Source organism: Tachysurus vachellii, chromosome 13, assembly GCF_030014155.1.
Source record: "Tachysurus vachellii isolate PV-2020 chromosome 13, HZAU_Pvac_v1, whole genome shotgun sequence".
Taxonomy (NCBI): domain Eukaryota; kingdom Metazoa; phylum Chordata; class Actinopteri; order Siluriformes; family Bagridae; genus Tachysurus; species Tachysurus vachellii.
The window spans coordinates 15,340,657-15,365,748 of NC_083472.1; the positions used below are offsets into that span (position 1 = coordinate 15,340,657).

Here is a 25,092-nt window from a genome sequence, read left to right on the forward strand (position 1 = left end):
TTGGTTCATCGATCTTTGATTTTTAGCCATTTTGTTTATTTATTTATTACTCAAAATTATGAATTTCCAAACGTATATAAATCGAACTCTGTTTTCTAACGACGGTAGCATGACCTTCTTCGGGGTCCTGCTTCGACCTTCACATGTTTGTTGAATTTGTGGTCCGGTGATCTGCCTTATAACATTGCTTCTCAGTTATTCAAACCTCTTGCGTTTGATAGGGACGTATAACCATATCCACTGCAACAAACACCCTATATAATAAATTAATAATTTTGTTTATATTGTCACAGGAACGTTTTTGTTAAAACTTGTTTATACAAAATAATTTGATCAGGCAATTTACCATTGCGTACACGAACCGCGCTCCGAATGGTGTTTCCTAGCGGTGTCATCAAGCCATGTGGTGTAAAGGACAGTTCTAGAAGCAGATTGTGTGCAAGGTGGAAGCTAGTTACTCGTAGTGACCGTGAGATTTAATAGACCTAATTTAAGCGTAATTATTTGAATCTACTTTCTTGGTTCGGCAATAGTATAGCAATCTGGTGTTTGCAAGTTGAGGAAAATGTTAAGTATAGCAAAAACAGTTTCGCGAAGCCTGTCTTCAAGCTGTGTTCGAGGTGTACCATCTTTAGTAAAAAAGGTGGGTTATTTTCTGTAGCTATACGTCACAAGTTTGAGTTTTCCTTAAATATATTATATTTTCATCAAATGTAGCAATACATTAATACTACGTTTGACATTGTAGATTTAGACATTTGGTTTCTACAGTTATCCACTGTATGATGAAAGACGTATTCAAGTTTTAACTTAAATGTCTTAAGCCAATGTGGGTTTCATTTTTGAATATGTAGTTGACTATAATCAAGATAATGCATTTTAGTTCATGTTGTTCAATCATCTTATAGTAGTACTGTGGCTAAGAACAGTAATTTTCCTAGGCTTGCTGGAATCGGTTGCCGGAACATGTCATTAAGACTGCATCCAGACGTGAATATGCGTAAGTAATGTGCACCAATTGTTAAAAGCTTTTTAAAATGTGTCCTTTGCGACGTTTTAATACATATTTTTTATATTTACCATGCTTTTGAATGTTTTTTACAGCTCAGAAGCAGTCAAAGGAGCAGTGATTGGAATTGACCTGGGGACCACAAATTCTTGTGTGGCTGTCATGGATGGGAAACAAGCAAAGGTCAGATGTCTTTTCTATGCCACTAATAAAATATTGTAAATTACATATTTTATGGGCTTTTTTAACATGCTTTTCGCATGAATCCTTCACAAGAGTCGAGGTAGTACAGGAATTATACAACATGATATTTGGAAGAGAAGCATATTAAAATCTTGGCCTGTATTCATAAAGTTTCTAAGAATGATCTCAGAGACCTTCTAACTTAGCTTAAAAATTCCTAAATAGGAATCTTAAAAGTGATTCAGAACTAAACTCAGAGCACTTCTGAGCAAGTAAAATGCAAAAATTTAGAGTGGAGGCAGGGCTGACACCGTTGCTAAGAATGACACATTCTTTAGAAGACTGTGATTCCTTTACTTCTTACTCTTTGTTAAGATATTTGAGGCTATATTGTGTAGGGATTAGGTTCGTGACCGATCATATTGGAGATGTGCTAACATCTGTCTGATATAAATAATGTAATGTAAACATCTCTGACACAGCGCAAAAATTCATAGCAGCAGAAATTATATAGATTGCTCCGTCCGTGATGTCGTCATGGAGAGTGAAAGAGGACTCTAGTGGCAACCTGTTATGATCTGGTGAACTCCATGACCAACATGGTTAAGGCATTGCTGAAAACTAATGGTGGCCACACAAGGTATTTACACTTTGGGCCCAATTTGGACATTTTCACTTAGGGGTGAAATTATCATCTCACTATCATTATTTAATATTGTATGCAACACATTTGCTGTCCCTCTTTATCTTTCGGCCATTTTCTCCTCTGTTAAAATCCTCTTACTAGGATCTTCTCTTTAATTGTAAGGGGACACTCCCACATATATGTATGTATACGTGTGTGTGTATATATACAGTGTTGAATTGAAAGTTTGTGAACCCTTTAGAAATGTACTGTATAAATATGGCCCAAAACATCATCAGATTCCCAAGTCTCAAAAGCAGACAAAGTGAACCCAAACCCAAACAGGTTACATAAATATATTATACTTGGTAATTTTTCAATATTTATATCTGTGAGAGGCAAAAGTATGGGAACCTCTAGGTTTAGTACTTAATTTCAAGGTCAAATTAGAGTCCATCTGATTTCAGTTAATAAGATGACAATCAGGTCTCCATGAGTGTCCTATTTTATTTAAAGTACAGACATCAAAGTCTGATGTTCATGATGTGTGTTTGTGGAAGGGGATCATTGCAAAAACAGTGGAGATTTCTGAGAATTTCAGAGAGTTATTGTAGCTCATCAGGCTGCAAAAGGTTACAAAATCCTCTCTTAAAAGTTTGGAATCATAGTCATATAGATTCTGCACAAATGGAGGAGATTTAAGTAATCAACCAACAAAGAACACTCCAAACGCAAGACATGTAATAGTCTGTTGGGTTAGAATAGAATAAAGGGTAACGTCTAAGCAACTAACGGCCTCTTTTACTTTGGCTTATGTTAATGTTTGAGTCTGCCATCAGGTGAACACTGAATAACCTTGGGCGTTGCAAGGAAAATGCCACTGCTTTCCAAAAAGAACATTGCTGCCCATGAAGAGGACTATTGGAAAAATAAAAGGACTATTGAAAAATTTTGTGGAGGAATAAGACCAAAATATAACTTTTTTTTTTTTTTTTTTTTTTTTTTTTTTGAAAAGAGAAGCATTATTTCTGGAGACAGTAAAATATTGAATTCCAGCATAAGAACTTTATACCATCTGTGAAAAATTATGGTGGTAGTATCATGCTTTGGGACTGTATTGCTGCATCTGGGCCAGGACAGCTTGCCATAATTGACGGAACAATGAATTCAGTATTATGCCAGTGATCTCTAAATGAAAATGGCAAGACATCTATCCATGAACTGAATCTCAAGAAAATACGGGGTTACACAACAAGCACACAAGTCTGTCTGCCAATGAATGATTTATGAGGAGCAAAGATAATGTTTTATATACAAAACATTAGGGATGAGCGAGTACAGCATTATCTGTATCCGTATCTGTTAACCATATGAATTATCTGTATCCGTATCCGTACTCGGAGTGGGTGGGGCCTAACCCGGAAGCTTGTCTTGAAATGGGCGGGGCTTTAACCGGTAGTAATTAATTTGTAATATTTATAACATATATACTACCTTTTTATGTTTTTATGAAATACAGCAAAAAGTGTCAGACACTCAGTGTCTGGTTACTGGTTAGAGACAGCTGAAGGTTTAAAAAAGAACAAAAATCTCCGACAGGCAGAGACGCAATGCGAGTCGCATTCTACCAAGCAAGCACCACGTCTGAATGAACCCACGTTTACCAGAACTCTACTGGTTAGTAAGTACGTATTATTAACGTTACAACTCGAAGTAAAAAGCTGAAGAATCCCTAAATGTTGACGGAAAAGACCCGCGAACCCGAGTGACTGATTGAGAGACAGAGAGCTGTTCTGTGTGTGACTGTGAGTGAGCAGAGCGAGACACAGCAACACAATACATCTGTATGTGTGTAGGGGAGGGGTGCTGTGACTAGCCTATCACAGAACGCTGACACAATCAGCTACCCAATGGGGAGAGTACTCAGCAGTATGTATGGTGCAAAAAGGGCACAGCTTTCCAACATCATTATCAAATCGTTATCCCAACGGTGAAGTATGGATGAGGGAATATCATGATTTGGGATTCCTTAACTGCCTAAGGGCCTGGACCACTTGGATTCCCAAGTTTACCAAAATATCTTGCAGGATAATCTCTGGGTGGCCATCTGCTAGCTGATGCTTAGTAGAAGAATGTTATCCCATTTCTCAGTACAGAACAGCTTTAACACTGGCATTTTGGGGGGTGTCCTCACATGAACTGCTTGCTTCAGGTCCTTCCCATTTTTATTTTGGATTAAGGTCAGGACTTTGACTTGGCCATTCCAAAACATTGTTTGTTCCTTTTAATCATTCTTTGACTTGGGTGTTTATGATTCTTGGCTTGGAGTATGACCCCTTTTTTCTTGAGATGTGGTTAATGGACCACAATGGTCCTGCCATTTCCTTTAGAATTCACTGTTAAATCATGGGCAGCAATATTCTTTTTTTGGAGAGTGGTGGCTTTCTCCTTCCAACTCTGCCCTGCACATCAAGGTTGTTAGTGTTCACCTGAGGAGACTCATGAACATTAACATTAGCCAAAGTAATCAAGGCCTTTAGAAGTTACCATGGGTTCCATTCTGACCCAACAGGCTTGATTTACATGTCTTGCTTTTTTAGTGAACATAGGCACACACAGAGGCAGGGTAGTGTTAACAAAGAGCAGTTTATTTCCACAAAGCAGCAAAGGCAGAACTTGGGCAAAAATCTGAGATGGTCGAGATGCTGCCGCGCCTTCATCATACTGTTGATTTGACAGGACCACAGCAGGTCCTGCATGATGTGAACATCTAGATACCAAATATTTAGATAGCAGTCTCTCCAATGGGCTCCTGTTGTTCATTAGCAGTTGATAGTTTTTTAGTTGATACTTTTCTGCTTTGTGCTGAAGTTTACTATCAACTTTGTTGTCTTGTTGACATCCAGGAGGAGATTGTTCTCCTGTCACCAAATCTCCATGTTTTTAATCTCTTTTAGACAGGCCATCTCATCATAGTCTGAGATCACCCTGATGACAAATGTCTAATCAGCAAACTTGATGGTGGTGGTATAATTGGAAGTGACTATGCAGTGTACAAGGAGTTAGGGCTGGGCAATATGGCTGAAAACTGTATCACGATATCAGTGTTTCATATCGGTCGATATCGATAATTATTGATATTTTTTATGACCCATTTAAAATGAGGACCAGGAGAAAAATATATTACATTTAAACAGTTTTATTTTAAACTTAACCTTCCTCTGATCATAATCCCCTCAGTTATTAAGACAGAAATGTCAACAACCATGGAAAACTCAAATAATTATAATGTAAACAAGTCTAAAATCACAATGAACACTTAATTATCTTTTAACATTTAAGGTGCAAAATGAAAGAAAATGTAAGAAATGATTAATAAAGTGTAATAAAATAGTGCAAAGTGTTAAATATAAACATAGAGAAACCTGAGAATTTAGTGCAAGTTTAGTGCTATTGCATAATTTGCAGACGACTGGTCTGACTACGGTCAGACTTATAGTATCCAAAAAACTGCCATACTGGCGAGCTGACTTTTCCTCTTTTATTTACAATTTCCTCGCTCGCTGCAGCGCTCATTTGGCTGCATATTCACAGATTCGAGTTTCCCGAGTCAATAACTCCTGAGCTAAACGCTGTTACTAGCAAAACGCGGTTGTAGCTGCCTCTCTACATTACTACGATAGAAAAGAGGTGTTATTTGTGTAGTAACAGCTCGGGAAACTCGAATCTGTGAATATGCGGCCAACTTCCCGCTCCTTTAGTTCTCTCCAGCGCTGGAAAGCTGATCCTATATTAACACGGGTCCTACTTCTTGCCTTATCGTAAGCCTTTCTTCACTTTCTTTCTTTGTTTTTATCTTCCATGTGAATGTTAAAACCGCTTTCTGCTAATGTTACACATGCGCACTGAACACTCTCTCTGCCCATATTGTCAAGACCCGCCCCTTTCTGCTCATTAGCTACACGTTTGTTTATCGTATATCGTTATATCGTTATCGTTTTATCGCCCAGCCCTACAAGGAGTACAGCAGGGGGCTCAGAATATAACCCTGGTGGGCACCAGTGCTGAGTGTGAGGGACACGTGACATGTTTGCCCACCCATACAGTTTGTGGTGTGTTTGTCAGGAAGTTGGAGATCCATCGACATATATTTCATGTCCCAGGGCCTGCAGAGGAAGGGATGAATTATAGTGTTGTATGCTGAACTGTAGTCTAGAGAATTTTAAAGTAATTCCCCTTCCTCTTGTCCAGGTGGCTAAGGGCTTTGAATGGAGGTGTGCAATCGTGTCCTCGGACTTTACGCAAACTGTTGTGGGTCTAGGGTGCCAGGTATTAAAGTGGTGATGGTTTCTGACCAGTCTTTTGAAGCACTTCATCACTGCGATAGGAACTATGGTGGATTGTTCAAAGCACATGGAGATTATAGTCAATGTTCTAGGGAGAGGTTTGGTATCTTACGATGCTGTGTTTGAAGGTTGAATATAAACAGCGCTGACTATAACAAAGCTATATTCCAGCAAAGGTAGAAAGGGCAACATTTAATGATCAAGAGTTAGTTTCAGCCATGTCTCAGTGAAGCAGAGGATATTGCAGTTCTGAATGTCCATCTGAAACTTTACCCTGGCTCCCCCACCTAGCACATGAAATGCATATGGAGTTTATCGTATTTTTTTTATATTTTTTTTTCCTTTTTAACAGGTGCTTGAAAATGCAGAAGGTGCAAGGACAACTCCATCAGTTGTAGCCTTCACAGGTGAAGGGGAGAGACTGGTGGGTATGCCAGCTAAAAGGCAAGCTGTCACTAATCCAAACAACACACTCTATGCAACCAAACGCCTGATTGGGAGACGCTTTGATGACCCTGAAGTACAGAAAGATTTGTAAGTTTTATGTACTATGACTTCGTAGTCCTACTTCTTTTTTCTTTTTCTTGTTTTTATTAGTGCTCTAAACACCAAGGATGTGTTGGTGCCCTTTATTGACTAGTTTTTTTACTTTGTATTGTTAAATACAATCCTTGCTTTAAATTATTATACTCCAGTGCAATTGAACATTATTAATAATAATTAATTAATATTAAACAAAATTAATTACTGGGGGTTAATTTCAAATGTCTAATCCATGTCCAGGTTTTTGTGTGAATCTTAGAATATTATATATACATATACTAGAGCTGGGCGATATGTCCTATAATTTGAATCCCCGATTTTTTTGGGGGGGAATCGATTTTTGTTTTTCAACATAGACATAAACCACAAATTATTTCTATAAAATTTTTACATTTTTGCTTAGTTTTCGGAACAGGGAAAGTTTCAATGTTGTGGAACTTGAGTCAGATTTAAAAGGCAGCAAGCAGAAATTGGTTTATTTGTTCCCCCACCTTACCAATGTATTAATACGTTATCACTAATAAGGTCTTTTCTTAAATGAAAAACTATTTTTGCAAGGTGAAGGTTTAATTGAGAAACAGAAGCAGCTCCAGAGTGAGAGGACTTCTTTTGTATACAGAACTTTGTGTATAATAGAAGCTTTTTCTATTATACAGAACTTTCTGTATAATAGAAGCTTTTTCTATTTTCCTCTTGCAGTTGTAAGTTCTGAATGATGCGTGCAAGCATTAAAACATCATCAGCCTAGCCCAAGCCAATTAGGAAGTAATAATAATTATGATGATGATAATGATTATAGTGATCGACAAATAATGAAAATCATCACAATAACACTAGTAGATGACTGTTATTACCAGTGCTACTAATAGGAAGAATGTTATGCACCATGAACAAATTAGATGTGTAGTTCTTTATTTGCAGAAAGAATGTCCCCTATAAGATAGTACGTGCCTCCAATGGAGATGCCTGGATAGAGGCACATGGAAAACTGTACTCCCCTAGCCAGGTTGGGGCCTTTATTCTGATAAAGATGAAAGAGACTGCAGGTAAGAGTACCTTTACAATATTAAAATGTTGATATTTTCCTGTAAGAAAACTGTAAGACAGTTTTTTAAAGTAATTGCTATAATTGTTAAAAATAAATTCTGTTGTAAAAAGTGTATGAGCTTGTGTTCATTTATGTGAATGCTCTTTTTCAGAGAATTATTTGGGCCATATGGTGAAGAATGCTGTCGTAACTGTACCAGCCTATTTTAATGATTCTCAGAGACAGGTAAAGACTGTGCAGAAGCCTAATTAATCTAATCATTAGATTTAACATAACATTAAAATAAAAACCTTTTTTAATAATAAAGTTAGTCAAGAATGAAGGTTTCAGTAAACCAGTCTGTTTGGTACCAAATGCTAATTTATGGTTTGGTCTGTCTTGCAGCTGATTTAGTTAATTTTGTCAAATTATGCTGTATTCACAGCAGTATCAGTATCTAGGAGTTATTACTACAACTGGCTCCATAATCAACATCATTATTCCTTTATAGATGAACTGTCTTTGTGAAACCTCACTATAAAAATTAAACCCTTCAAAAGCAGTTAGCATAGGCAGATCCCTATATAATGTTGGTCTAGGAAGTTAAGTGCTTTGACTGAATGTTGGTGGTTGTTGGCAAGGTGGCAACATGCTAGTGGCCACTGATTACAGCAGCTTCTGTCTAAAGAGATGCTATCCATATCATCTCTGTTAAATTTCAGAAATGACATGAAATGGGACAGATGCAAGTAGAAAAACCACTGTCAAGTTTCATTGCTTAGGCATGTAGGGTTGTTGTTTATTTATTTATTCATTCATTCATTTATCTATCTATCTGTGCTTGGAATGGGGAATAATAGTGAACTGCTGGTGTTTTGAAGATCTGGACCACACTCCGGAAAACAGTTCAATAGTGCTGAAGAACTGTTGAAACCGTACAAAGGATTCACTGCTGGGTCCAGAACAACAGCAAAGAGCAGACACTACAAGTCCTTCATAACCTTTATCAGTGGAAAAGCTAGCTCTCTAAGGAATAAGATATCCCAGCTCAGCACACTAATTCAGGCAGCAAGGGCAGGCAGAGATGCTGGACTGACTTGTAAGAAGAAAGATGGAAGAGTCACACTTATAAACAAAAGGTGTAATCTGGAATGTAGCCTGTTGATGTGAAGGAGTGTCGACATTGGCATTGGCTGTTTTGTCTGTAGAAGGAATTCATGGTCTCCATTATGGTTTTGTTTATATCCCATGTATTATTTATATGTATTACATGAGATCATTATCTGTTATTGCCAGATTCCAAACTCCAAACTATGTCAAACATTTCCAAATTTGTGCCAGTTCGTCAACACTGTTACCAGAGAGAAGATGATACTAAATCTGTACTGGGAAGGTCTGATTACAACCTGACACCCACATAGTGGTCTGTTGTAATATTGTTAATTCCTTTGACACTTGTGAATATCTCTTTATGGTCTTCTTGGACACAGGCTTTCTGCCAAATGCTGTAAATTTAAGAAAGCCTGTGACCAAGAAGACCATAAAGAGATATTCACAAGTGTCATTGGAAGGTCTTAAAATGTTTTTGAGCATAGACTGGGAAGTCTTTGTGAACCAGATTGGGAAGACATTAATATGATGGACTGCGTAAAAGATTACATCCATTTCTGCATGGAGGTCTGTTCGGAAAAAGCTAACATGATGAATTTCTCTCTTGAGAGACTAGTGCTTTTTCACATCAGACCTCCGGACTTTTCTGGATCCCCTGCAGTTTTCTTATGAGCTACAGGTAAGATTGATACAGTTAAGTATCTATTTCAAACGACCCATGCTCATCTGGAAGACACCACAACAATTATTGAGCGCATTTAACACCATCCAACCTCTGAGAGCAGTGATGGGAAAAATGGAAGTGGACATGTCCATGCTATACAAGGCCCTGTTCTGCATTTTGTGGAGTGTCACAGGAACATTACATCTACTTACAGTACAGTGCAGTATTGCTGTAGGTATATGGAATGGCTGAGTGGGTTCGAAATTTCTGGCTTTTTATTTTTTTTTGTTCTTTTTTTTTTATGGCCCCTGCTTTAGCTATTCAAAATACATATTAAGAAAAAAAATAATGTATATAATATAATTAAAAGAAATTTGTTGTTGAAATGTTATATTCTTCATCAGTGTAACTATCCTGAAATTATTATTTTCTCTTTTAAGTGTATCATTGCTGGTCCTCTGTGATTTTTATTTATTTATTTTTTTTAAATCCAAAATGCTTCATTGATTACAGGCAACAAAAGATGCTGGCCAGATTGCAGGTTTAAATGTGCTCAGAGTCATCAATGAGCCTACAGCAGCTGCTCTGGCATATGGACTTGAAAAGACTCAGGACAAGGTGTAAGTGAAACGTTTGCCAGATTTTGCCAGTGAAACATTTGCCAGTTGGCATGTTGCATGTTATTGATTTGTGTCTGTGTATCACCTTACAGTATTGCTGTGTATGATCTCGGAGGAGGCACCTTTGACATCTCGATTTTGGAGATCCAGAAAGGAGTTTTTGAAGTAAAATCTACCAATGGTGACACATTTTTAGGTGGTGAAGATTTTGATCAGTATCTGCTAAGGCATATAGTGAAAGAGTTCAAGCGAGAGGTTTGTATGTGTTTCTTTGTTTACACATATCCTTTTAACTAATTTAGACTTTAAGCTAAATAAGTAATTAAGTAGGTAGCAACCTGGAGCAGTTTGTTATAAATATTGTTTTACTTAAACATTAAAGGACAGGAATTTGCTTAATGGATAAAAATGGGTATTTTATTAATTTGCTGTGCATAATTTGTACATTGAATATTATCTGATTCATTGTACATCAGTCAACAAACAAATACATCAAAAAGTATGAAAAACAATTTTTTTTCTTTGCTTAACTCAGCTCTTCAAAAGCCAACCACAGCTAACACAAGCCAGTTTTGAATGGCAATAACTGAATGTTTCTGTATGCTTGCATTATAGAATTAGTATGATGCTTAGTCCACATTATAGACATGCGTTTAGGAATGATTGTTACTATATTTTATAATAAAGGAATGTTATTTTATGATTAGTCACAGTGGAACCATTTCAGCCCACCTTAAATGTTTTAGTGAGGTTGCCCCCTCATTGTCTAAATAATCAGTATGAGAGATGGAGGCATGTGTCAATGGAAAGCTCAGAGGAAACTTACAGTGAACTGAACTATATGTATGTGCTGCATCCGTGCATCTGCTGGAGGTTTTAAATTGCCAATGCAAACATGTCAGCTGTATGTTATTCTGTTACCCCACTTATTTGCTATCCACAACACGAGGGGTGCTGAAGTGGCACTGAACAGTAACCAAATGCTGATTAGCAGCTACCGAATGTGCAATAGAAAATGAACAAGTGTACGTAGATGATAAATATGTAAATATATGTGCAACAATTAAATACTATGGCAGGTATCGTGCAAAAAAGATGTGTATATGAAGATTAGAAGAGAAATAGGAATATTTGCAGTTGTATTTAAAAGATATTACATTTGTTGATATTACAACTGTGTTTTCTAAGAGAGATTCTTTTCTTTTAGCTCTCCAGATTAAGATTGCATCAGATAGTAGTGGGTCCCTACCCAAAACTTTCATTGTAAGGATAGCTCAATGGTAATGGTTACATGCCTGCTGATAGTGGATATTCTTTTAAAGTAATTAGGTTGTCATTAAAAATCAACATAGATGCACAATATCAAATTACAGCGTGCTTGTACTTACAGGTCATGGAAAAGTTTTTCATGTAAGCCCCAAGCTTGATGATGACTATGGTCCATACTATGCATAATAACTCAGAATTCTGTATAAGCCTTTCAAGATTGATGCAAAAGCTATACAAGAATCCATGAGTTGTAGCTTTTCAAGTAATTAGGCTTGTACTGGCCATATTGTTTAAAGATGACACCATGTTTTGTTGATACTTTTTATTACACTCTTTTCTGAAGAGTTTGTCATCAGATTTCATCAGAGCCTAAAATGTTAGGGACCACCTGGGTCTGTTTTTCTTTAGTCAGGTGTGGACCTAACCAAAGACAACATGGCATTGCAACGATTGAGGGAAGCAGCTGAGAAAGCCAAGTGTGAGCTTTCATCTTCTCTGCAGGTTAGTTTCTGTTTAATACATGTGAATGCTTGTCAGTTCTGTATAATAAACATGAAATTTTTAATCAAGTGAGTTTTTATTTGCTTGGTTGATTTTAATTTAGGAATTATTTGGAATTATGGTACCCATAACTTGTTAGATTTTGGAAATGGTCAAGGTCAATTGATGGACCTTGATATGCATGCAGACCCTGCAATATACTTGACCAGAAAAGACAGAGGCCTTTTAAAATCACTGTAGCAAATGAATCATCATCTGGACGTCTTCTGTAGCAGAATTTCTGTTGTAGTTTATCAAATGGTATGCATTTGTGGAAATTATTTTCAACTTATTTTTTTAGCAATTATTTGGTTTACCATTTCTATTCACGTCACTGAAGTGAAACATAGTAAACTAAACACAAATGGTTAAGGATCACATTTATGATCACCCAGAGCAACTTAGGGATGCTAGTTCACTAGGTCAGGGTCTATGAATACTGTCACTGATTGTTACAGTATGAAAGAAAGCACAAGTTTTCACAAAAAGTCTACATATTTATTTTTTTCTTTTATAATTTATTTTATATAAAAATACCATACAATGCGTTGGCACAATGTGAAGGGTTGACATTGTTTATATTGTGTGTTGGTGATAGATTATGGCTTTATTACATATTCAGTATTAACGCTAATTCCTTTCATCTTAATGAGATTTAAAATAATAAAAATTTCTATTTAACTTTCTCTTGCCACACAGACCGACATCAACTTGCCTTACTTAACAATGGACAGCTCTGGTCCCAAACACTTAAACATGAAACTTACCCGTGCCCAGTTTGAAGGTATTGTGGGAGATCTAATTAGAAGGACTGTGGCCCCATGTCAGAAGGCCATGCAAGATGCTGATGTTTCTAAGAGTGACATTGGAGAAGTCCTACTGGTTGGGGGCATGACTCGTATGCCAAAGGTAAGTATACAGAAGTGTGCAATGCAGCTGTTCAGAAGGCTTTCAGCATAGAGTATTTGACATAAACATCACATTGCTACAGCTTGCAGACTATGTAGCAAGAATTGAATCATTATCACACGAACATAATTTTAATGAATAAATGTGTTTAAATATTATGCAAGTTGTTTCTTTCCACGTCTAGGTACAGCAAACAGTACAGGATCTGTTTGGTAGGGCCCCCAGTAAATCTGTTAACCCAGATGAAGCTGTGGCTATTGGGGCAGCCATCCAAGGTGGTGTATTGGCTGGAGATGTGACAGATGTTCTCCTGCTGGATGTCACTCCCCTCTCTTTAGGAATTGAGACTCTGGGAGGTGTGTTTACCAAACTTATAAACCGGAATACGACCATTCCCACCAAAAAAAGCCAGGTAATTTTGGAATGAAATAACAATTCAGGTTAATGTTAATTAATATTAAATTAATTAATAAGATTGATTATTTAATTAATATTAAATTAATGAATTTATATACTGTATGATAATTTAGTTAATTGCAGTAGTAACTGTGGTAAAAAGTTCAACAATTGAGTTAAAATCCATTGCTTCAAGGGCCATTAATCTGGAACCTTACGTGTGTGTGTGTGTGTGTGTGTGTGTATGTCTATTCAGAATCTCAGAATCTAATTATTGCAATATGTGAATTGACGTAAAATAAATTAGTTTTAATAAATAAGTAATGTAAGAAAATAAGGCCATTATCATAAGATACATGATCATACATTTGCGAGCTAGTTAGAAGGATTTTCAAACACAATTGTCAATAATTATTATAATTTTAAAAATTGTTAATAATTAATAAAAAACCTATCAAATCTCTCTTGAATTTGCTCAGGTGTTTTCTACTGCTGCTGATGGGCAAACACAAGTAGAAATTAAAGTTTGCCAAGGTGAGCGTGAAATGGCAGTGGATAATAAGGTCCTTGGACAATTCACACTGGTAAGACACACACACACACACACACACACACACATATATGTTGTATGTTTATATGTGTGTGTATATATGTATAAATGTGTATATTACATATACATACGTGTATATATACATTATCTCACAGAAGTGAGTACACCCCTCACATTTTTTGTAAATATTTTATTATAGCTATTTATGTGACAACACTGAAGAAATGACACTTTGCTACAATGTAATGTAGTGAGTGTACAGCTTGTATAACAGTGTAAATTTGCTATCCCCTTAAAATAACTGAACACACAGCCATAAATGTCTAAACCACTGGCCACAAAAGTGAGTACAACCCTATGTGAAAATGTCCAAATTGTGCTCAATTAGCCATTTTCTCTCCCTGGTGTCATGTGACTTTTACAAGGTCTCAGATGTGAATGGGGAGCAGGTGTGTTAAAGGGGGGGGTCAGCCTGTCAGTGCTCAAACCATATGCCACACACTGCATCAAATTGGTCTGCATGGCTGTCGTCCCAGAGGGGCAAAGATCATGCACAATAAAGCCTGCCAACAGTTTGCTGCAGACAAGCGGACTAAAAACACGGATTACTGTGGTCTAATAAGACGAAGATACACTTATTTGTTTCCGATAGTGTCAAGCGTGTGTGGTGGCTACCAGGTGAGGAGTACAAAGACAAGTGTGTCTTGCCTACAGTCAAGCATGGTGGTGTGAGTGTCATGGTCTGGGGCTGCATGAATGCTGCCGGCACTGGGGAGCTACAGTTCATTGAGGGAACCAAGAATGCCAACATGTACTGTGACGTACTGAAGCAGAGCATGATCCCCTCCATTCAGAGACTGGACGCAGGGCAGTATTCCAACATGATAATGACCCCAAACACACCTCTAAGACAACCACTGCCTTGCTAAAGAAGATGAGGGTAAAGGTGATGTACTGGCCAAGCATGTCTCCAGATTTAAACCCTATTGAGCATCTGTGGGGCATCTTCAAACGGAAGGTGGAGGAGCGCAAGGTCTCTAACATCCACCAGCTCAGTGATGTCATCATGGAGGTGTGGAAGAGGACTCCAGTGGCAACCTGTGATGCTCTGGTGAACTCCATGCCCAAGAGGGTTTAAGCAGTGCTGGAAAATAATGGTGGCCACACAAAATATTGACACTTTGGGCCCAATTTTGAAAATTTGTACTCATTTTTGTGGCCAGTGGTTTAGACATTTATGGCTGTGTTGTTATTTTGAGGGGAAAGCAAAGTATGTCTGCATGTTCCTACTTAAAAAGTAAACAGATTACTGAAATTAACATGGTTCTAATACCTACATTAAATAACTATTTTCTCACCAGTGTGACCCATTTAAAAGCAATTAATATTTTTTTTATTGACACTCAGTTCACTTTACAGACAATTATTAGTAATTTAGGAAATTATTTGTGGATGTTAACAGGTTGGCATCCCTCCTGCTCCACGTGGTGTCCCACAGATTGAAGTTACTTTTGATATTGATGCTAATGGAATTGTGCATGTTTCTGCTAAAGACAAAGGCACTGGACGGGAACAGCAAAGTAAGATTAAATGTTTGCCAGTTGAGCTTTTTTCTCAGTAGAACTTAAGGAACATTCTCCATTTGTATCTCAAATTTTTTTCAGTTGTCATCCAGTCCTCTGGTGGTCTCAGTAAGGATGACATTGAGAACATGGTTAAGAATGCTGAAAAATATGCAGAGGAAGACAGGAAGAGGAAGGTACTGAAGCTTCTTTATTATATAATATTGTGTTGGATATACGGTCCCTGCAAAAGTATTGTAATGAAAAGGCTCATTTTGGTATACAATGAAGGTTTGCGATCCAAAAGATAAATGAGATAACGGGTCAGAATTTCAGCTGTCATTTTCTGGGGTGTGTGTGTGTGTGTGAGAGTGTGAAACCACTTTAAAACTATACAAAGAAACGTAAAATATAGCATAGAATGAAAGTCATCTGACTTTAAGTTCTAAAGAGTGTACCAGAAAATGTCAGATCTTTGATCGTATGTATGTTTGTTTTTCTTAAAGGCAAATGACAAGCTGCCTGAGTTATCCACATTTTGACAGATGGTTCCTGAGAAATTGATCACAACATTATATATTTTAGCTAGAAATCTACAAAAAAATTCAGTACGCACTCATCACAATTAAAGTTGCAGCGTAATTTGAGATACTACAATCGTAGTTATTTTTCCAATAATTTTTTGTAAAATTATATTAATTTCCTTTCAATAGAATGGAAGCTTAATCTTTTCACAATCCCAAAATATATGCATCACAGTATCTGTGACTTAAAGCTTAAACAAGTTTTGGTGCAAATTTTGTAGAGGCAAACTTGTTAGATAAAGCCTATAAATTGTAAATTTGTTTTAATGAATGAATATTGACGCACTTTTTTTCGGAAAAACATTTGCACAAATAGATGGCATCAATAAAAGTAGACCCACTGTTCTTTTCCCGAGTCACACTTAGATACATTTATAGATACAGGTGCATTTTTCTTCTTGTACTTGTGAGGAGAAAATCTTCAGTAAAATCAGAGTGATTTATTTTCGCACTTTCCACAGTTATGACACTTATTCAGAGTCTGAATTGAAAGTTATGAAAATCTTTACTGGAAAGTTCAAATTTGAGTCATCTATTGAAAAGATTTCAGTGTGGCATCTGTAACCAATTACCTAGCACCAAAAGCCTTTCACTTCCAATCCTGAAGCCCAGTGTTTTGTATAGATGAGGGAAGATTGCACTGAAAAGCAATTGTAGATTTAAAAGATAATATCATTTATTTCGGATGGCTATCAACTTCCTAACACCCTTCCACACTGCAATTGTATTTGTCATGGTAAAGTTATTGTCCATCAACTGAATCTTATGTAAACAGTAAATTAAAGGCAGATAAGTCTTTGGGTTACTCCAACCCAGTTTGGATTCAATTCTGTTGAAAGACCAGCTCAACATGGTTGTTGGTGTCAAATTGGCTGGTTTGAATATTTTGGAAACTGCTGAGCTCCTGAGTTTTCACTCACGTTTCTGAAAAATCACTGAGTGAGCAGCAGTTCTGTAAGTGGAAACACCATCTGGTACCAACAACTATGTCAATGTTAGTCACAGATGTCACACCATTCTCATGTTGGATTTAAGCATTTAACCTGTTCACCGATATTTACATTATTTTCTGCAACATGATTATCTTATTGGGGGTAAAAATGCATAAATGACTAGGTATACAGGTGTTCCTATTGAATAGGGTGGTAAGTGTGAATGGTTGAAATGCAATTTTAGTAAATTATTGCATCATTTAAAATTGTTTATTTTCTCTAGGATCGTGTTGAGGCTGTTAATATGGCTGAAGGCATTGTCCATGATACAGAGTCAAAGATGGAGGAGTTTAAGAACCAGCTTCCCACTGAGGAGGTGTGAAGCACATAATTATTTGCCATGTGCATATTTTTTGCATAAAGCTCAATAACCAATGTAATTTATTTGGTTTGTCAGTGCGAGAAGCTTCAGAATGAAATTACTAAAGTGAGAGAACTACTTTCAAGAAAGGACCTTGAGACTGGTGAAAACATCAAGCAGGCTGCCATAGGTCTACAGCAAGCATCTTTAAAGCTCTTTGAGATGGCTTATAAAAAGGTAATGTATAATCTTTACATGGGCTTTTAGTTTTAAAATACAAGACTACAATGTATTGAATGTTATGGATGTATTGTGTCAGGAATGCCTTATACAAAATAGGGGAACCTTAAAATACTATAAGGATGTATTCATCCTTCCACTAAATAGTGATGAGATTATGTGAGAAACAGTTGTGTACAGGATCATTCTTAGCTTGTCTACTTTAAGATTTTTTGCTTTGAAATAAATCAAGCATCAAGTTCTGGCAGGCTACGTCGTCAAGCGTGCATCAGCTGTTAATCAGCTGTCCACGATGCGCACTAATCCGGTTACGACATCCATATTTCACGACCATTTAAATTCCCATTCATAGAGCCGGTCTAGCGCTTCACGGCTGCCGCCATCTAAGCGGCGCTATGCTGCCGCCGCCAACTAAGCGGCGCTACACTGCTGCCGCCATCTAAGCGCCGCTTCGCTGCCGCCGTCATCTAAGCGGCGCTTCGCTGCTCGGCTATTCAGAGTTTAAACCGCAAGCTGTCTCCTTTCGTGGTCGTGATATGGAACTATAAGCGTTCGTGATTACTACTGGTATACCCGAGCTGAAAGAAAAGTTTGAATATGCGTTAAACTTACGGTTAATCGACACGGCGCGTGTGTTCGTGTTTAATGGTGCGTTCGTTGAGCCGGAAGTGACCTTAGGGCTGGCGTGTTGTACAGTCTGTTATGCCAGGCCATGTTATGCTATGCTTTGCTATGCTATGCTATGTTATGCATGCTAGGTTACGTCATTTTATGTTGCGCTATGTTATAAGATAAGGTATACCTTTATTCGTCCCACAGTGGGGAAATTTCTCCGTTACAGCAGCAGATAGAAAGAAATATTGCACACAGGCACATTTTTCCCAAAAAAAAAAAAAATGCACGTGTCGTCAAAATACTCATTATTGTTACTGCAGTTAAACAGTAATACAGCGTGTAATTACGGCGACCGATTCACCGGAGCAGCTTTGATCGTAAATTATGCTATGCTTTGACGTCATGTCCCGTTACACATGCTAGGTTATGCTATGCCTTGCAACACTATGTTATGTCCACCTTGCTAGGCTGTGTTACGCTATGTCATGTTAGGCTATGTTATGCTACGTTATGCCATGCCTTGCTAGGCTATGTTATGTTACTTTATGCTATGCTTCGCTAGGCTGTTATATTATGTTACGCTATGCCTCGCTAGGTGTTATGTTATGCTATGCCTTGCTAGGCTATGTTATGTTACATTATGCTATGCCTCACTAGGCCGTTATGTTACATTACGTTATGCTATGCCTTGCTAGGCTTTGTCACGTTACGTTATGTTAGGCTATGTTCTGTTACATTACGTTAAGTCATGTTAGGCTGCGTTATGTTACGTCATGTTAGGCTATGTTATGTTACGCCATGTTATGCTATGTCATGCTAGGTTACGTCATTCCTCTCCCCAATTTTTCCCGTTTTATGCTTCGGTCGATATGCTACCTATTCATTAAAACAGTCGAAAAGCGGCATGGCTGGGCAAAGCCGACAACGCAGATGCCTTTTAAAAAAAAAAAAACACCAAAAGGAGCTTCAGGAGACAGAGCAGAGAGCACAAACCCATCATCATTGACAAGACACCTGCGGAGCGAGTGAGCAGCTTTTAAGTTCTCCATGTTAACATCAGTGAGGATCTCACCTGGACCTACACACTGACACAGTGCCGAAGAGGCACATCAACGCCTCTTCTTCCCAAGACGGCTGAGGAAGGTAGGAATGAGCAATAGCATCCCCAGAACATTCTACACCTGCACTATAAAGAACATCCTGACGGGCTGCACCACTGCCTGGTTCGGAAACAGCACGCTGGCGACCGTAAAGCTCTGGAAGGTTTGCGTGAACTGCCAGCCACATTGTCAGAGGTAAGCTTCCCTCCCTCCAGGACATCTGCACCAGGCGGTGTATAAGGAAAGCCCGGACTCCAGCCACCCGTCCCACAGACTGCTCTCTCTGCTCCCTCAGGAAGACGCCTACGTAGCATCCGATCCCGCACTAGCCGATTGAGGGATAGCTTTTCAACTTACTACAGCAACATGCTCGTTGCAAATATGCCGCCATCCGCTCAGCTCAGGGTGATGCTTCCCCTGCTGCACTATAGCTGAGTGGATATACAACATGCTTGTTGCAAATATGCTGCCATCCACCCAGCTCAGGGGAAGCTTCCCCTCCTGCACTTAGCTGAGTGGATATACAACATGCTTGTTGCAAATATGCCACCATCCGCTCAGCTCAGGGGAAGCTTCCCCTGCTGCACTTAGCTGAGTGGATATACAACATGCTTGTTGCAAATACGCGCCATCTGCTCAGCCCAGGGTGACGCTTCCCCTGACTATTGATTAGCCCCGGATGTACTAGAGTCTTCTACAGGGCGCATGCTTCCCCTACCTGTTATCGCTAGCTTAGCGTATGTACAACATGGCGTCGTCATATTACTGCCGCGGGCCATATTCTGCTTCCCTCATTACCCCGCACACTCTGCCTCAACGTCTACAGCTACAAGCTTGCCGCAAATATGCTGCCATCTGCTCAGCCCAGGGTGATACTTCCCTTGATTGTTGATTAGCCCCGGACTTACTAGTTTTCAAAAGTATGTTTGAATACCAAGCTTCACGAGCAACCAGAGTCTTCTACAGGGTGCATGCTTCCCCTACCTGTTCCCACTATAGTCTAGCTTATATACTACATGCTTGTCGTTATATCGCTGCCGCAGGGGCGTATTCCCCCTCTACGATTCACACTCGGCTCAACAGACTATAGCAGCACGCTCGTTGCAAATATGCCACCATTCGCTCAGCCCAGGGTGACATTCCCCTGGTCGTTGATTAGCTGGATGTACTAGCTTCATACCGCAACATTGTTTTCTTCCCTCTGGATGTTGAAATCAAGCTTCATGAGTAACCAGAGTTTCTACAGGACGCGTGCTCCCCTATCCGTTCTCACTATTATTTAGTGGATATCCAACATGCTTGTTTATGTCGCTGCGCAGGGGTGCATCCCCGCTCCCCCTTTGCATCACACTTTGCTTTAACTGACTACAGCAACGTGCTCGTTGCAAATATGCCGACATTTGCTCAGCCAGGGTGACGCTCCTCCGATCTTCGATCAGTTCCGGATTTACCAGCTTCATGCTACAACAGTTATGTTGGGTTTTTTTTTTTCCTTCGGCACATGGTTTTGTTTTGGGGGTCTATTCTATTTTCTAGTTGCTGCTCTCCCCGCTCTGTCCATGCATGCGCATGGACGGGCGCGTGGATTCTTGCCCAGAACAAAACCATACCGCCAACACCAACTGTATGCATATCCTCTAATAAATTCTCTTTTGACAAAGTGGTCCTGACAGAAATCAAGCATTGCGTTAATTCAGGCAGGCCACGTCGTCAAGTGTGCATCAGCTGTTAATCAGCTGTCCACGACCATTTAAATTCCCATTCATAGAGCCGATCTAGTGCTTCGCTGCTGCCGTGATCTAAACTCCTCCTCCAACCCCGATTGTACCAGTTTACGTTGTACCAGTTTACGTCATAAATCTCCTCTCTCTCTCTAATTATTTAATTAATTATTAATTCGTTCATTTATTACTTTCCAAAAACGCGTAAGCGAGCATATCTAATACTATGCATGATTAGTGGTTCTGTTATACGGGGGGTCTATTCTGTTTTCTAGTCGCTGCTCTCCCCGCTCTGTCCATGCATGCGCACGGACGCGCGCGTGGATTCTTGCCCAGAACAGAACCATACCGCCAACACTAACTGTATGCATATCATCTAATAAATTCTCTTTTGACAAAGTGGTCCTGACCGAAATGAATTAACTCAAACTTCAGAGCTCATAGTTTTTCATATACTAACAAAACCACAAAAAACCAAAGGTCAGTCTGAGAATCACTTTCCCTTGAGACTCAGTGACTTAGTTTATGTGTAGTATTTGTTTCTGTGTAAGCTGACAGGGATTAATGGTAGCTAGGCCATTGTTGTTCTTTCTTAGATCTGTCAACTAAATTAACAATTAACTATTCCACATAATCAAGATTGTATGCAGAAAACGTAGAGCTTTTCTTGTTTTGGGGGCACTGGGAAAGACGAAAAATTAAATTGAATGTTTCAAAGTTTGTATGTTTTTCCTGAGGTGAGACATATCCTTTTTTGTTACAGGAAAAAAGACCACTTGTATTAATATTCCAATTTCAGTTGATTTTCTCCAGTTACATGAACACCCCCCCTTTCTTTCTTCTGGAAACAGACTTTGTTTGTATTCAAAGTAAAAATTTCTTGAAATAGCAGAGAGAAATAGGTTTCATTTATTTGTTATTTAAGCATAGAATAAGTTTAGTTTAGCAGTAGCGTTGATGAGCAATGGTAAACAAATGAAACCTCAAGCATTAATGAAAATTAAGTGATCCTAAGTGATCAAAATGGTTTGTGATGGTTTAGTGATATACTGCCATTTGGAAAAGTTTAAAGGTAATCACTCACCAAACATTGGAATTCTATTAAGAAATATCCTGAAACACACCACTCATAGTTCCAAGTGTATTTATATTTTTCCTCTCCCTTACGTTCACCTACAGGGGCATTTATATTTACCAGCTGATATTGATATTGAAACTGAAATTGAACAAATACTGTCACTGTACATTATTAGGAACAAATTGACTCATGAATTTACCTAATCACTCAATCATGTGACAGCAGTGCCATACAAAAAAATCATGCAGATTAGCAGTTTTAGGTAATGTTCACATCAACCATCAAAATAAGGAAAATGTAGTCTTTGTGTTTTTGATTGTGGCAGATAGGCTTGTTTGAGTCTTTCTATAACTGCTGATCTCCTGGGATATTCACTGTCAAGACAAGGCAGCAGTGAGCAGAAGTCTTTTAGACAGAAACAGTTGTGATGACAGTTCACCAGAATAGCCAGATTAATTCTTTTATTTATTTGTTTGTGTTTGTTTGTTTATTTGTTTATTACAGGGACAATGCATATTAATAAACATTTGTCAATATGCCAGAGTTAGCCAGATGGCTATTTAATTATTTTTAATTATTCTGAGGAATTGCTGTTTGAGTGCGGTTGTAGAAAAGGGTCAATGCAAGTTTTAAAAACTTTTCAAGAAACTGAGATTGTGTTATGAGGACACTTTTCACTAGGGCTATCCTAAGTGTAAAGGTATCTTAATAATTTGCAATTATTTGTGTAGATGTACTTTTTTTAAACTTGATCTAGCTGTACTAACAACTGTAAGGGGTACAATATGACAAAATAGTTTATAACATGGCTACTCTTTTATCTCACATTTATTCTGTCCTAGATGGCATCAGAGAGAGAAGGCAGCACTGGCAGTTCAAATGGAACGGAGACCGGAGAAAAAAAGGAAGGACAACAATAGAGCCTTAAAACACCGTTGGTTATACTGTGACTGGAGACAGACATCTTAGTCTTCAGTTATTCTTATATACTGCTTTATCACAGTATCCCATTTCTTATTGTATTACCATTGTTGAAGTTAATTTCATGTGTCCTATTCAGGTGACATTGAATTATTGTTATTGTATACTTGTGTTGTCAGATTACTGCTTTTGACATTTGTATTAAAATTGTAAATGTTTCCCCCTCAATAAAGCATGAGTGCTTTTTTTTATGTCCCAATAAGTGACTTAAAGATATACTCCTTTTCCACCAAAAATAACCAGGTGCTGGTTCAAAGTTGGTTCCACTGGCGAACCTTTTAAGAACTGGTCTGACGTCACTGTATACGTGTCATGTTTCCCAGCAACTTTAGCGCAGCGGCGGCAAACACAACTCAACATCAACAATGGCGGATGTTGCTTTACTGTTAATGCTCATGGCTTTGTGAACTTACACTGGCATCCAAACACGTTGGTTATCCAACGTGTACGTGCAGCTCCATGTAATCTGTATAAACGGAGGTTGTAATCGAGAAAATACATAACATTATTTTATCATGGACACAGAAAAAACACAAGCGGTTTGCGTCTCCTGACGCAAGCGGTTCTTAAGTCTAGACCAGCAATGTTTTGGTGCTACTTAAGAACCACTTTTCCTGGTTCAGAGCTGGTGCTTTGGCTGTCGAAAAAGAAAGAACTGGTTCTAAATTAGGCTCTGGCTCCGAACCAGCACTTAAACTGCCTCGGTGGAAAAGGGGCATAACAGTCCCTATACTGCACAGTGCTGTAAAAGTGTTTGCTTGATTTGTACTGATGGTTCTTTCTTGATTGCCTCTATTTTCACAATTTGTGAAAGTGTTTTCAGATCCTTATACAACATATGAGATGAGGAGAACGCAAGGAAACAACACCCTGCTTTTAACTGATTTTCATTTATTGAAGAATAGAGGCATTCTCACTCTAGTGAAAAGTAATTTAAAAAAAAAAGTTAAGCAGTCTTTTACATTACTGCTGAGAAATTGTGGTTGAACATTTTTTAATCCACCCATATTTTAGGTCTTTTGATGAACTTCCTATTTTTAAAAAATCTTGCCACAGCATCTCGCCTGGGTTCATGGTAGGTCTTTGACTAGGCCACAACAAAAATTTAGTTTATTTTATTCATCTGTGGTCTTGACCATGTGTCTCAGATCATTGTCTTGCTGCATATCCCAGTGGTTTTTGACCTGCAGATCACAGAATAATGACTGGATTGTCAGGATTTTCTGGCAAAGTACATGGTCTTGTTGGGAGTCTCTAAAGCAGCAAAGCACCATCAAACAATATTTGGTTGTTATGGATGTTTTTATTGTGGAAGGCTGTTTATGTAACAGGAGTAAAGTGTGATAAATAGCAGAAATTTATAAAAGTATTTCTTCTGATTTCCTCTATGTGGTCCTGGTTTGATCCTACTTGTTTACTGGCTGTGCAAAATGTCACGTGTATTTTATAAATTTTATAAGCTGGTCCACTGAGGAATATAAATATATTCCTCAGTGGACCAGCTTATAAAATTTGCAACAACAATAGGTTTCCTCTCTGGCAGCTAGAAATTCACTGTATAGATTTGCTGAAGACGCTCAATGGACCACCATAATCTTTTAAGAAACCTGTCTAGATCTTCAGATATAAAAAAAATAAGAATAATTAAGAGGTTATTTAACAAATTAAACCTGTCCAACCTTATGAAATTTTGCATCTTAATCAAAATCATATTTCATCATATTTTACACTTAACATGTTGAAAAGGTCATTGAGTAAGAAAGAAGTAACACGTGTAGAGACTCCCGCATATTTGATGCCAATCTGGCTGGACTCAAAAGTGGGGAAAATGGAGGAATCACTATGTCATTAGTACAGAATGACATAGTGATTCTGTACTAATGACAGTTGAGCTTAAGAACAAGCTCGTGCACTTAACCGCTGAGTATGTCTCATAGGAAAACAAGTGCGAGGACCTTGAATCTCAGTCGCAACGGAATAACATTAGGATAGTCGGGGTTCCCAAAGGCACAAAACTACTGTTGCTGCTACGTTGCAGCTTTCAATCTACTAAAGCGTGGTTAAACTAGCAGCATGTACATTCAATTCAAAAAAAGTTTATTTGTATAGCACTTTTTACAACTGACA

The 25,092-nt window shown here is 38.2% G+C and overlaps 2 protein-coding genes across 2 annotated transcripts in view; one reads left to right on the forward strand and one right to left on the reverse strand.

The window, feature by feature from the left end:
* hdac3 (histone deacetylase 3) overlaps positions 1–25,092 on the reverse strand; it is a 448,843-nt gene that overhangs the window by 8,294 nt on the left and 415,457 nt on the right. The window lies entirely within an intron of this gene.
* Positions 395–23,155, forward strand: hspa9 (heat shock protein 9). The gene is made up of 17 exons (XM_060885586.1): positions 395–643; positions 942–1,000; positions 1,105–1,192; positions 6,516–6,697; positions 7,628–7,752; positions 7,906–7,979; positions 10,021–10,127; positions 10,220–10,382; positions 11,805–11,897; positions 12,636–12,845; positions 13,030–13,257; positions 13,721–13,825; positions 15,254–15,371; positions 15,456–15,550; positions 17,153–17,245; positions 17,327–17,467; positions 22,827–23,155. The coding sequence occupies exons 1-17, from the start codon at positions 566–568 to the stop codon at positions 22,902–22,904; spliced, it is 2,037 nt and encodes a 678-aa protein (XP_060741569.1). The 5' UTR covers positions 395–565; the 3' UTR covers positions 22,905–23,155.